Source organism: Ahaetulla prasina, chromosome 1 (assembly GCF_028640845.1).
Source record: "Ahaetulla prasina isolate Xishuangbanna chromosome 1, ASM2864084v1, whole genome shotgun sequence".
In the NCBI taxonomy this organism is placed as follows: Eukaryota; Metazoa; Chordata; class Lepidosauria; order Squamata; family Colubridae; genus Ahaetulla; species Ahaetulla prasina.
In genome coordinates, this window is record NC_080539.1 from 340,585,420 (window position 1) to 340,599,076 (window position 13,657).

Here is a 13,657-nt window from a genome sequence, read left to right on the forward strand (position 1 = left end):
CATTTTAAACAACTTTATTGTAGGGTGGAAACTTGAGCTCTGGTGATTATGATGGTCGCACTCCACTTCATGTTGCATCCTGTGAAGGCAATTTGAAGATAGTCAGGCATCTGTTGAAGTCTGGTGCAACTGTATATGCAAAAGACCGATCAGGAGCTACTCCACTGATGAATGCTGTTATGTTCAGGTATCTTATTAAAATGTAATTTAAATCAGGCACCCTGGAAGAGTTAAGACATAAGCAGCTGAATGAATTGAAGTCGAGTTATATATTGGTTTTGGGACAGATAAGTATTATGGGCTAAAGGGCTGTTCTCAGCCACAGTTTATTCCTTTACAAAACTTGTCTTTTCCAAATCAACTTTCATGGTTGGAAATGAAAGCGATGTTTATGGTCATGTGCTATATCCCAAGTAAAAAAGACGGAAAAATTTCTAATAGGATACTATATAGTAAAAGATCAGTAAATATAAAGGACTGATGGTCCTTGTTCACTCCTCAGTCTTGTTACACATTGCATTTAATGCTATTGCTACACAGGAGAGGAACACAGTGAGTAAAGAGACTTCATATATTTATTATTAGTTTCTGTGTGGTGAAAAAATGTTTAGCATCTATTGGGAAGGTGTTTTGGCAAATACACTGCTGTTTGGAATTTCACTCATCAAGGCTGTTCATAACTTTGAAATCAATTTCAAAAATGTATTTTAGAGTATGCAAGCATATGAACATATCTATGAGTAGCTCTTTAAAGTAACCATAACTTTTCCTGGCTTAACTGTCATCTGCAATTGTCACTTGACTGATGCAATATTTCTGTCCCTAGAAATGTTCCAGAAACACCTTTCTGGAATCAAATCCAGAATTCTGCATGGAGTATGTAAAATTCTGGTTAAAGAAACTACTATGCTTCAGATCTTTATGCGTATGATAACATGTAGAAATTTTTGTTAACTCAGAATCAGGAAGGGACTTTTTCTGAGCATTTTAATGGATTTTAGCATGTTGTATTGTTATGCCCCTCTCTGTAAATTACAATCTGTTTTTTCTCCTTTTAATCCTAATTGATTTAACAGTTTATTTCATTGTCCCTATCCTAGTAATTGAACAAGAAAGTCCAGTTTTTGCAGATACTGTATATATTTCTATGTACATCATTTATTAAAATTAAGTATGCAGAGCATGCCTGCTTAGCATCTATGGAAAGAGTTTGATGCAATAGATCCAGATGCTTGCTTATAAAAAGCTTTCTCCATGGCTCATCCTTATACAACAATCACTAGTGAAGCTTTCTCTTTAAGGATTCAGATAAATGCCTGCTGTAGTGTAGCTTTCTGATGAGTTCCAGAATTGTGGAATGACAGTTTCCATCATCAGCAGTCCACAAGGCTAAAACTGTGGTCAATTCCTCACACTCTTGGATTAGTATTTTCCTAAAATATTTGGCAGCCGTGCCAAATAATCTGTGACATTACGATGCCTAACCAGGTCCTAGAACACAGGAAAGGAATTTCCTAAGAGTTTCTAGTGCAAGTTAAAAACACTTACAACTGAGCCGAGGTAGCACTTGCTCTGCACGCCTGTGCAAAATGTTCCTGTAAACAGCAATGTGCCTGCATGTGTGTTTTAACCACACCCAGGACTGCCTGAGGAATTTCACATGAGTTTGTTATTCAGATTCTTTTGCTTTACCACTCCCATAAGAGAGGAAGCTTGATCTTTTCAAAGCTGCCAAAAGGGGGACTGGAAGAACAGAATGAATTTGGGTTCAAGATTATGCTCTTGTTAGAAGGGACTTACTAGTCATCATTTTGTAGAGTCTGGAAGGATTGCCTTAGGCTTCTATGTGCTGGAAGACTTTGCAGCCAATCTTAAAATGGCAAGGGATGATTTAAATCTGGTAGCATTACATATTATTGCTGCAACTGGAGCAAAAATAATGTTGTACAGGGATAGGCCTTTGCTTTCATTTTATGTGAGAGAAGATTACTTGCATACTAATATGCAGTCCCACATATGTGCCTAGTCACTCATAAAGCATGTTTATTTTGTGTTTAATTTCCCACAACATTTTCTTCTCAAATAAGTAAATAAATAAACTTTAGCAATAAAAAGAAATTATGAGATTTAAGGTAGAACTGTGTATTGCTTTTTGTGTTCATAAGTATGATAGAAAGAGCTTGTGTGGTGGGCCTTAGACATCAATATTCCTGTTTGAAATGTTGGATATTTTATGGGGAAGCAAAATAAACATCCAACAATATTTATGCCTTCTATGACTTCTTAAAAAAAAAAGGCAATGCTATTAGTCATCTGCAAATAGGTATCTTGTTCTGGCTCTTTTAAGGACGGAGGTTTTTTGCTCTGTTGTGTCCTATGTTTGAACTTTGTCAAGACCATGTAAAAGGTCAATTCTTTATTTCTTACCAGGGAACAAAATTAAAGAATTTTAAAAAAGTCCATCAAGTTGAGGCCTGGGTTTAACATTTGCATGTCATTAAATTCCTGAAGGAAAGGAAATATCCTTATTATTCTCATTCCTATAAAGATTTGCTTGCATTTAAAATTCCAAGTGAGCCTTCAAAAAACATTAAAAATGTATGTAAAAATAAAGAATGTCAGCTGTCAGCATTAGGGAATCTTCACACTCGGTCACAGCATAATAACTGTAATCATCTTTATCATGTATAATAATGCTTTAGAGTGTTTAAGGTGGGGCTATAGTTTTGCATGTAAAATATTTCTGATTTATTCTCCGGCTTACCAAGTGAGGATTTCCGATAGCACTTCTTAAGTGGATCAATGTATCTCTTTTTTATTTTTATTGTGCTCAGAGGAACAACATCCAGGGGGCTTACAACAACCTCCCATTGATGGGCTGAACCCAAGGGGGCATTTACCTTTTATTTTACTTTTTTCTGTTCAGTCTCATAATGCAGATGAGAAGCTGAGACTGAAGTTTGTATTTTGCCTAAGCAAAATACTAGTTCTAACCAAAAACACCTAAAATGTACTGAAATCAATGGGACACATTGTGATTACCTCAGAAAATCTTGTGTTACAAAGAATGAGACACAGGGCTTGCAGTTTACCTATTCAAGGCACTGACTTACCTGTATATAATTATCTGCAACTCAGTAAGAATTCCACCCAGTCATTATATATTTCTGTGTCAGGTGAGTTGTCTGTCTGCTTCTGATTTTGACCTGAATATTAAACAAGTTATTTGTAGCCCTTGATGTCTTCAAAAGAGTTTTCAGGTACTCAAGGAGTGTAATCAGTGGTTCCACATTTTCTTCAGCTATGCATGTGCATTACAAAGTAGCTTGATGGTACAGAAAGGCGCCTATGAGCCTGTGCAATTTGAGGCATATGAAACTGACAGTGCAAAAATCTCATCCATGTTTCCTCAGGAAAAAAGTCTTGTGGCACTAACTTACACCTGGATGAAATTCAGAGTATTTTATTCCAAGTACCTAGGAGTCTACAAAGAGAACTCTTGAAGTTTAGTGTGAATCACAATTCACGCAACCCCTTCCCAACATGGTATGAGCTAATTGAAGTTGTCTTCACTTTCCGTGAACATTTATTTATATAAATAGTACATTGCAGGCCGAAGTGAAAATCAATATAAGTTATCTACCAACTGAAAAAGGGGGAAATATCCAAGGTGATATTTTGTTTCTCAAGGAATATTTGCAATAAAGTATTTAAGATAATAAGCAAACAAGGAAGGTCTGTAATTGTGATAGTTAATAATACCTCTGCGCTCAGCAAAAAGGACTGAATAATACTGCCTTCCAGGAGAAGGACAATTGCATTGATATTGTGATTTTAATAGTGCAACAAAAGAAACCTGAACATATTTTGAAAAAAATGTGTGTAGCTTATTGAGAATAAATCTAAGAAAAAAAATTCCAATTCATGCCTCAGATCTGCCATGCATACCTAACATACTATGAAAATAGACTCTGAATTGTAGTAGCATTTCCATAAAAATATCACAAGTTGGCTCTCTGCTATATTTTCTTTCTTTTTGTCCAGCTTCCTAATTTATCTAGCTTTTTCTGCCATATTACTGATCAATTATACGGGCTAATTTAACCCTTGTGATTTTTTTCCAAACATCTGAGGTGACTTAAAACTATTCATTGCTTTGGACTGGCTACCAAAAACGATTTTGCAACATGCAAGACTGGGAATGTAGTATCTGTTTGCAAACCTTTAAAACATTCACAATGTTCTTCTGGGGTCATATGCTGATCTCTGCAACAGGATGCCACAGGATCATGGGAAAAAATGTGGTTGTTTTACAGACAGGTGCTATGATTGTACATGCAATTTGGGAATTGCGTTCAAAGCATTGCAGGGCCTGAAGGGGAGGCTGTAACAAATAATTGAGAACAAGGTACAGTTGGAAGAAATGGTGGTGTGTGTAATAAGGCAGACTGTGAAGGTAAAAATGAAGGGGACTATAGTGCATAGCAGAAGTTGCCAGGGGAATAAAGGGTGCAAAACAGGGGTGAAATTCAGCAGGTTCTGACAGGTTTTGGAGAACTGGTAGCGGAAATTTTGAGTAGTTTGGAGAACCAGCAAATACCACCTCTGGCTGGCCCCAGAGTGGGGTGGGAATGGAGATTTTGCAGTATCCTTCCTCTGCCATGCCCAACCTGTCAGAACCAAGCCACACCATGCCCACCAAGCCACGCCCACAGAACCGGTAATAAAAACAATTTGAATTCCACCACTGGTGCAAACTACTAAAGTCTGAGTGATACAAGAAAGCAGGAATTGATTCTCTGTTTGGACTATGAAATCTTTTGAAGGATTGTTCTTGATCATATGTGGAAATATGGTATTAAATATATGATCTTTCAGCAAAGTGTTTTGGGCTTGCAGTGGTCATGTGAAAAACTTTGGTGCTGTTTTTAGGTTAATGATGATTGAAACTTGGATATATTTTGAGTTGAAAATACTCAGGTTGTGGTGGTTTAACATGGAGGCATGGATGCAAATCAGCTTCCCAGTGTTACTGGGACTGTAACTCCTAGAATTCTTATTTTATTTATATAGATTGATATGGCTGCTTATTTCATAACAGTGATTCAAGGCAGCATACAAAGATTAAAAAAATGCTAATAAGCAGTGATCCATAATTCTCAAGATAAACAATATATCCCAATCATTAAAATCACAAAACCTGATCTCCTGGCCCAGGTGTTTGGGGAAACAGCCATCAATTACCATGACCTTCAGAAATCCAAGAAGCTGCTGTCCCAGTCAGAGGTGGGTTTCAGCAGGTTCTGACCAGTTCTGGAGAACTGGTAGCGGAAATTTTGAGTAGTTTGGCAAACCGGTAGTAAAAATTTTGACTGGCCCCGCCCCCATCTATTCTCTGCCTCCTGAGTCCCAGCTGATTGGGAGGAAATGGGGATTTTGCAGTAACCTTCCCCTGGAATGGGGTGGGAATGGAGATTTTGCAGAATCCTTCCCCTGACATGCCCACAAGCCACGCCCACCAAGCCATGCCATGCCCACCAAGCCACACCCACAGAACTAGTAGTAAAAATTTTTGAAACCCACCACTGGTCCCAGTACAGTTTACATTTCCCCCCCTTTACCACAGATGTGATTTTCAGGGTCTCACTGTGAAGGAAATTCAGCATGTGAAATTATTCTCTGATTTTGCTTATCAATGGATTGAAGTAGGTGCCTTTATTATAGCACAGATAGGAGACTAAAACTTTCTCCTTCCCCTCTTTTCTAAAGGAATCACAAAGTGATTGAATTACTCCGCAAAACTGGAGCTCACCTTTCCAGCCAAGAACTTGTGAATGTTGGGACAGAACTCTGCAGGCAAGTATGACTCTGAACTATGCAAATATATATATATATATATATAAATATATATATATATATATATATATATATATATATATATATATATATATATATATATATATAAATATATGGATATATATGGATACACACACACTCACATATATTCATCAAGATATATATATATATATATATATATATATATATATATATATATATATATATATATATATATATATATATATATATATATATATATATATATATATTTGTTTTCTGAGGTTTTCACGGGTGTTTGTATATAGGTCTTTGGTTGTTCGGGTTTTCTCCTGTGTAAAATTGGAAGTGTCTTGGCGACGTTTCGACGAAGTCTCATTCGTCATCTTCAGGCTTCAGCTTCGTGCTTCTGTGTTTGTGGAAACACAACATCAAGACAGCATTCTGCACAAACAGAAAAATATCCATCATCCTAAGAAACCCCAAAGACAAAATTGAGTTAGAAAATCAAGGAGTACATGAAATCCCATGCACCGCCTGCCCCACCACATACATTGGACAAACCAACAGAAGAATAAGTGCACGCATTGAAGAACACAAGAACTCATTCAAAAAAGAGGAACCAACTTCTTCCCTGGTCCAACACTTTAAAGTCACAGGACATGATATTGACTTTAAAAAGACCAGAACTATCGCCAAAACTGAACACTTTAACAACAGAATAATCAGAGAAGCCATTGAGATAGAAAAACGCCCACACAGCATGAACAAACGAGATGACACCTCCCGCCTACCAGCCATTTGAAACCCGCCTTATTGACAAACGAGTCCCTAACACGAGGAATGACACCAGACCCACACTCACGAGGTCCACACAGGATGTCACCACCGCACATCCACCCAGAAAGCAGACCCAAACCCACACTGATCATGAAGCACGACCAAGGACCAGAAGCCAGACCGCAGCTGCAACATTAGCCATTTCAAACCCCTCCAATCCATACATGCAGCAGACTGACACCCACTATGAAGATGTAGCACGACCACAAAGCCAAACAACAGCTATGCAGCTCACCAGCTCAAATCCCCCTGCAACACAGACTAAACTGAGCACAACCAAGCCCCCACCAACACAGGACACACCCCCAGCCAATCAGAGCACAAAAAAAACCCCATCCAATCAGAGCACAGCCAAGCTCCCACCCAATCAGTTCAAACCCCCACTAGCAGTTAAAAGGAAGAAACAGCTGCGATCACACATTGCTCCCAGAAGCACGAAGCTGAAGCCTGAAGATGACGAATGAGACTTCGTCGAAACGTCGCCAAGACACTTCCAATTTTACACGGGAGAAAACCCGAACAACCAAAGACCTATATATATATATATATATATATATATATATATATATATATATATATATATATATATATATATATATATATATATATATATATATATATATATATATATATATATATATATCTCCATCAACTGATTTTTTTCCATTCAAGAACTGTACATTTGGAAATTAACAACTGAAAATGTGATTTTTTTAAAAAAAATTCAAATATTGATTTTTCTGATTAAGGCTGCTCTTTTATGATCCCTGATATGCCTTCCCAGGGGTTTGGCATACATTTAATCACTGCTCAGTTATTGGAGGCATAAGAGGATTCTCTCCCAGACAGTTGCAAAACTTTGAGATCAGAGAAGAGAGCAAGGAACATTTCAAACATTTTGGTGCGTATGCCAAGAGAGTCATTGGATGTATAAATTTACTGATTCACTAAATCAGTAACAGATCTATAGTAATCCAGAAACTAGGGCAAATAAATCTAGTTCATTCGTGTAATAGCTGGCAAAGAAAAACAAAATGCTGTATCTTCATCCTGTTCAGTCCTAACAAATATTGAGTTTTGTAGAACTTTGAATGAAGCAGTTCCTCTGGACTCAGATCTTCCTGTCAGTAGTAGCAGAATGATAGGAATTAGAAATAATACTCTGGATTCAGCATTAAGCCCCAGTACAATTTGTTTTTTTATTCTTAATCTTTTCTATTATTTCATATATTTTTGTTTCAACTTTAATTTATCTGAGTCAAAAGTTCTATCCAACTTCCTACCAATTAAATAGTTAAACAGTTTCTACTAATCAAAATGAGAAAGACATCAGTTATACATGCCTGCCAGAGTCTATGCAATCTTGACTCTTAATAGCCAAAAAGACTATTATCCAAGACTCCTTTTGGCCCGTGACCTCCAAGGAAGAGGTTAGATTGTCCTCTGACATGTGTAGATTGCATTCCTTACCATCTTTCCTATTAAGGTGGAGAAGTGACCATCTGGATCCATGAGACTCTTAATGCCTTTCTGCATCAGAGGAAGCTATTATAGAGGGAGGCCGTAGTTTCTCATTTTAAAAGGCTAATTCTGGATCTTATGGTCCCAGATAACTACTGGCCAATTTCCAAAATTCCTTTTCAGGGAAAGGATGTTACGATGGTGGCAGATTCAGATAACATCATATGAATAAGAGATTATCTAAACCTTTTTCAGACCTAAGTATGAGACTGAGAATGTTTTGATCACTCTCCTTGATGAACTTTTTGAATGTTCAGTGGGGGTAGTGCACCTCTTCTGGTCTTTTCAGATCTTTTGATGGCTTTTCATATCATTCTCTATGGTATTTTTGTGAACTGACTGTAGAAGTGAAAATAAAAGGGTTATCTAATGCAGGGGTGTCAAACTCGATTTCATTGAGGGCCACATCAGGGTTGTTTTTGACCTGGGGGGGGCATGGTGGGCATGGCCATGATGGGTGTAGCCAGGTCAACGTCACTCGTGTCAGGGCGCCTATGGTGACCCGAGCACTTCTGCCAGCGAAAATGGGCTCCCGAGCTCTGTTTTCAGCTACAAGAGCCTCCTGCAACCCTCTTCCAGTGAAAATGGAGCTCGGGAGGGCCCACAGCCCTCCCGAGCTCCATTTTTGATCACAGAGGACTCATGGGCCGGTCCTTCGTTGTTTCCAGGGCGGCCCCCAGGCCTTGAGTTTGACACCCCTAATCTGATGGGTCTGCATTTTCAGTCTAGGTAGGGAGGGATCAACATAGGGATCTAGTCTAGAGGCTGTAATGTCAGCCCAGTAGTCTCTGACTTATGGGAAATTGCAGAAGTCAGTCCTCTCTCCCCAGCTTGTTAAGATCTATTTAAACCAATGTGGGAAGGTCATCTGAGATTAGGCATCAATATGGTGATGATACCCAAAGATACGTTGCCCCTTCCATCAACTGAAGAGGAAATTCAGTCTTCTGTCCCAGTCCTGGCAGCTGTAAACTAGATAGGAGACCAAAGGTTGGTGAACCTTGTCCTCACAGTTCTTATATCTGCCTTGACAATGTGTATTTATGTATGTTTGCACAGTCATAAATGTGTTTGCTGATTCATAGGAGGAAGATCAAAAGTACTATCTTCACTAACAATTACTTCGAGATTTCTTATTAGCAAAATCATGACGCCATCATGATGACGCGAGTTTGACACCCTTGTTTTAGAGGTTCTTCCACTTATCTTCCACTTGATTTCAGAACCGAGGGAATTTGAAACTTCCAAGTGTCGCTCAGCTGATCTTCTGCTCACAGAAACACATTTTACTTCTAATCTAGCCATTTCCTAACTCTGCCCATGTTTTACCTGGGGAACTCTTTTATGGCCCATTATCAGGAAGGTTTACTTCTAAAATTGGTTTTATGGCTACACAAAGTTGTATTCAAAAGAAACAAATTCATTGGAAAGCAGAACTAATTTAACCAAAGGAAACTACTTAGAAAGGATATTTAGAGGTAATTAATTCATATTTGGACTGCCAAAGAAGAGAACTCTTTTAAATTTCATTTTTACCTTCTATTACACGAGTCAAAAATTCTTGGCCTGAGCTATTGCAAAATGATATATGATCCCAGTTACCTTCTGCCATCTCTGGCTTAGATGAATCTTATCTTGCTGAAGATAAGAAAAAGAACTTCGAGAAAAGCTAGTTAGCTACCATTAACTTTCAAAAGTACTGAGGCACAGGAGTGACATAAAATCTTTGAATATAAGACTAGTTCTGTTTTGTGTTTTCCAAACAGCAATTCCATAAAGCCAATTAATGTAGCATTAATTCCCAAGAATGAGAGGCTTGAAATCTGCTTTGTAAAATCTTGTTTAGTTGTCAAGATTATTAAGAGGAGTGGCTTAAAAAAACTTTATATTCTTTAGGAAATAGATTCACCCACTTAGCCTTTTCTGCATGTGAAAATCCAGTTTAACAGGTTAGTCACAGATGACAGCAAAGTGCTTTGGGGCTGCATTCAACAATCAGAAAAATGATAACTGCATAAATAAATTTTCATTGAGACATTTTGTTTGCTTAGATTGCTTTTCTAACCAAATAATTGTTTCATTTCTCCATGAAGGCTTTTATTTATTATGGTTCATTGCACAGTCAGCCAGATGTTCAGACTGGATTTAGCACTTTTATCTTCCTATCAAGTTCTTCCCAAGGACCTGTTATAGTTTGATGGTGTTAAAGGTATCACTGCAGGAAGTAAACTGTTCCAAATAAAGCTGCCTTCTGCAATTGATGGTGATGGTGATTTTGTCAATGCTGATGGTGGTCCTGTTGCTTTGGAATTGTACCTTTCTTTGGTACTATCATTCTTTCTTTTGCCACAGTTTTTCTACTTCTGTTTGTAGATCTTTGTATTTTGTGATTTTCTCCATTTTTTTCCTTTGTCTCCTGTTCTCTCCAGGTATTGCAACATCCACTATCCAGACTCCGCCCCCCCCTTTGTTATCAATAATTGTTCACTCTGGAGTGTTATATAGCGGATGCTTGTTTGACTGAATACTAAAATTACACAGCACTTTAGCTTCTTCATTTTCTATTACTTTTCAACTAGGTTGTAGTCCTACCAGCTTGCAGACGAAAGATATTTCTTGCAGATCTTCCAATGCACCATTGTTGCTACTTTGTCATGCTGTTGTTTTTAGTAAGATTATGTGATCTTCTTACAGCAACAAACTAGGTAGCCAACTATTTTTTCAGCTTTTTTTGCAGAGGTGCCATTCACTGTCTGTTGCTGTCTTCTCAGTTCTGGCTTTATGTGCATTTGTTCTTAAGGTTTGGTTTTATACTGTCAAAATTAGCCCTTTATCTGTTTCTTCAACTATCCTTCTCTTAACTATTGCCAGATCTTGTTGTTATTTGCTTTGCCTACTGTTGGCTATGTAATATTTTGCCTTGTTACATCTTTTCAATTCTTTATTTGGTCTTTCTTGTAGGCCAAATTGAAAATGAGGGACTTTCGCAATAGACTTATGTTGCTTTTGTCAATGCCAATGGTGACTTTAAAATTTAATTTAAGACTGAAGAAATGAAAAGTCCTGCAGATATTCTTCTAATGCCCTTTTATCTGTATACTTGCAACATTCCATGGTCATCTATTTTTCTTAGTAAGTAGAATCTGTCAATGTTGTTGCATGGATAAAGGACATGATTTATGATATTGTGATTATTTTTCCTAGCTAGAGCTTTTAGTTTTGCTTGAGTCCAGTCCACTATTACAGCTGTCTGTCTAATAATTGGAATTGCCAAGATGTTAATTTCCTTGATGGAATTTCCTCCATTGAGTTTATACTAAGATCTCTTCAGTCTCATGATGTATTCACTTCTAACCTTCTTGTCTTTATGCTTGATATTGTCAATTTGAAGCATGCCCAGGTATTCGTAGTGATTTTCCTCATCTCGACTTTTGATGTTATTCTAAAGAGCATTAATATTCATTCAGTTTTCACTATTTTTCTCTTGTTGATGTTAAGGGTGACCTATTTGTCCAGCCCAAACTCCATTGCAGTATCTTGGTTCTATATACAGAAAATGTTCAGCAGTGGAGTCTATCTCATATGTTGTTTTTGCATACAGTTCAATTTGTCTATGTGAGGGAGGTGGAATAACCTGGCAAGTATGTAATATTATAATCAGTTAAAATGTGGCTATTTCACTTGAAATATCTATCTATCTATCTATCTATCTATCTATCTATCTATCTATCTATCTATCTATCTATCTATCTATCTATCATCTATCTATCATCTATCTACACACACACACACACACACACACACACACACACACACACACACAGAGAGAGACAGACAGAGAGAGAGAGAGTGAGTAGGAGTAGCCCCAACCAATGCCTATACAGTGTTTGACTATACTTGTATAAAAAACTTAAACAATCACATTTAGCGTGTTATTCTCTATTAAGAGTTCTTATCATATGTGAATTCAGGCCATGTTAATATATTGTTCTGTGCATTAGTATCTATAAATGCTTGTTGCTTTTGTCAGAACAGACAAAAAGCAGGGTTATCTGCAGGGAAAGGTCAAAAACACCAAGATGGCAGTCATGATCATGTAATTGAGGGCACACCCCTAGTTATGTGTACCATTTGAGGAATGGAATGGAATGGAATGGAATGGAATAGAATAGAATAGAATAGAATAGAATAGAATAGAATAGAATAGAATAGATCTTGGAGATCTTCTAGTCCAACTCCCTGTTCAGCTAGGAAACCCTATACCATTTCAGACAAATGGTTGTCCCGTCTCTTCTTAAAAACTTCCAGTGTTGGAGCATTCACAACTTCTGGAGACAAGTTGTTCCACTAATTAATTGTTCTAACTCATGAAAATTCTTCTTAGTTCTAGGTTGCTTCTCTCCTTGATTAGTTTCCATCCATTGCTTCTTGTCCTGCCTCAGGAGCTTTGGAGAATAGCTTGACTCCCTCTTCTTTGTGGAAACCCCTGAGATATTGGAACACTATCATGTCTTGATTCTATCCCTCTGTTAATGTAGCCTAGAACTGTGTTGGCTTTTTTGGCAGCTGCAGCACACCGCTGGCTCATATTTAAATGATTGTCCACTAGGACTCCAAGATCCCTCTCACAGTTACTACTACTACATTATTTGTGAAAAGATGGGGGATCTTAGTCATGCAGTTAAGGTCACCATCTTGAAATCTGCTCTCACTCCTCTCCATGGATGCCCTTGGCTGCTGGAAAGGCAATGTGTGTACATGAACGCACACACTTGTGTTTCTGAGAATTATTTATGTGTGAGAGAACAGTTGGTATGTGCAGATGGGGGAATCAATTTTATCAAATGGAGTACTTAATTAATTTGAATCAGAAGCATACAGTGTCTCTGTGTATATATATGGGTGACTTCACCCTTCTGGTCCCTGAAGGATTATTAGGATTATTTCTGGCATGTGCATATGCACAAGTATAATCTGTGTACACATTTATTAGCTTTAACTAAAGTTGGAAACCTAGTTTGAAAAGGTGAGGAAAGTTGGGCTTTATATTGGATGCTTATCTCTATGTAAGTTTTTTGCATCCTTCAAACTTTTCCTTTTGGACTAAGTAGGATCATTAACTTTAGTGTAATTAACTTCATTATACATTTACTTAAATACATTTAATATGTTTATATGTTGTGTATTTAGTAATTTCTCCTGATTTCACATTAAAACATTTGATTTTATAGTGGCTTTTAGAGCCAAACACTTCCATAGACTGACTTCTACAATCTGGTGCCTTCTAAATTTATGCTTCAACTTCCATAATTTTTAGATTCCTGGTTGACACAGCTTTTGACATTCTCTGCCCTATTTGGGCCCAACCACATTGGAAGGACCATGTTACCTAATTTCTCTGGGGAAAGGAGGAATTCTCCACTATTTTCTCAGAGGGGAACTTTGCCATTAGTAGTTGCAC

The 13,657-nt window shown here is 37.5% G+C and overlaps 1 protein-coding gene and 1 long non-coding RNA gene across 8 annotated transcripts in view; one reads left to right on the top strand and one right to left on the bottom strand.

Annotated features, from left to right (window-relative positions):
- The window catches only part of ASPG (asparaginase), a 92,085-nt gene that overhangs the window by 54,514 nt on the left and 23,914 nt on the right, over window positions 1-13,657 (top strand). Inside the window, exons 12-13 of the mRNA XM_058162817.1 lie at window positions 24-187; window positions 5,770-5,856. Coding sequence (XP_058018800.1) covers window positions 24-187; window positions 5,770-5,856 — 251 coding nt within the window. The remainder of the gene's footprint in view (window positions 1-23; window positions 188-5,769; window positions 5,857-13,657) is intronic.
- The window catches only part of LOC131187962 (uncharacterized), a 76,051-nt gene that overhangs the window by 49,541 nt on the left and 12,853 nt on the right, over window positions 1-13,657 (bottom strand). For all 7 annotated transcript variants that reach the window (XR_009152690.1, XR_009152691.1, XR_009152692.1 and 4 more), the window contains exons 2-3: window positions 3,114-3,206; window positions 2-79 (exon numbers count right to left, since the gene is read on the bottom strand). This is a non-coding gene — a long non-coding RNA (uncharacterized LOC131187962). The remainder of the gene's footprint in view (window position 1; window positions 80-3,113; window positions 3,207-13,657) is intronic.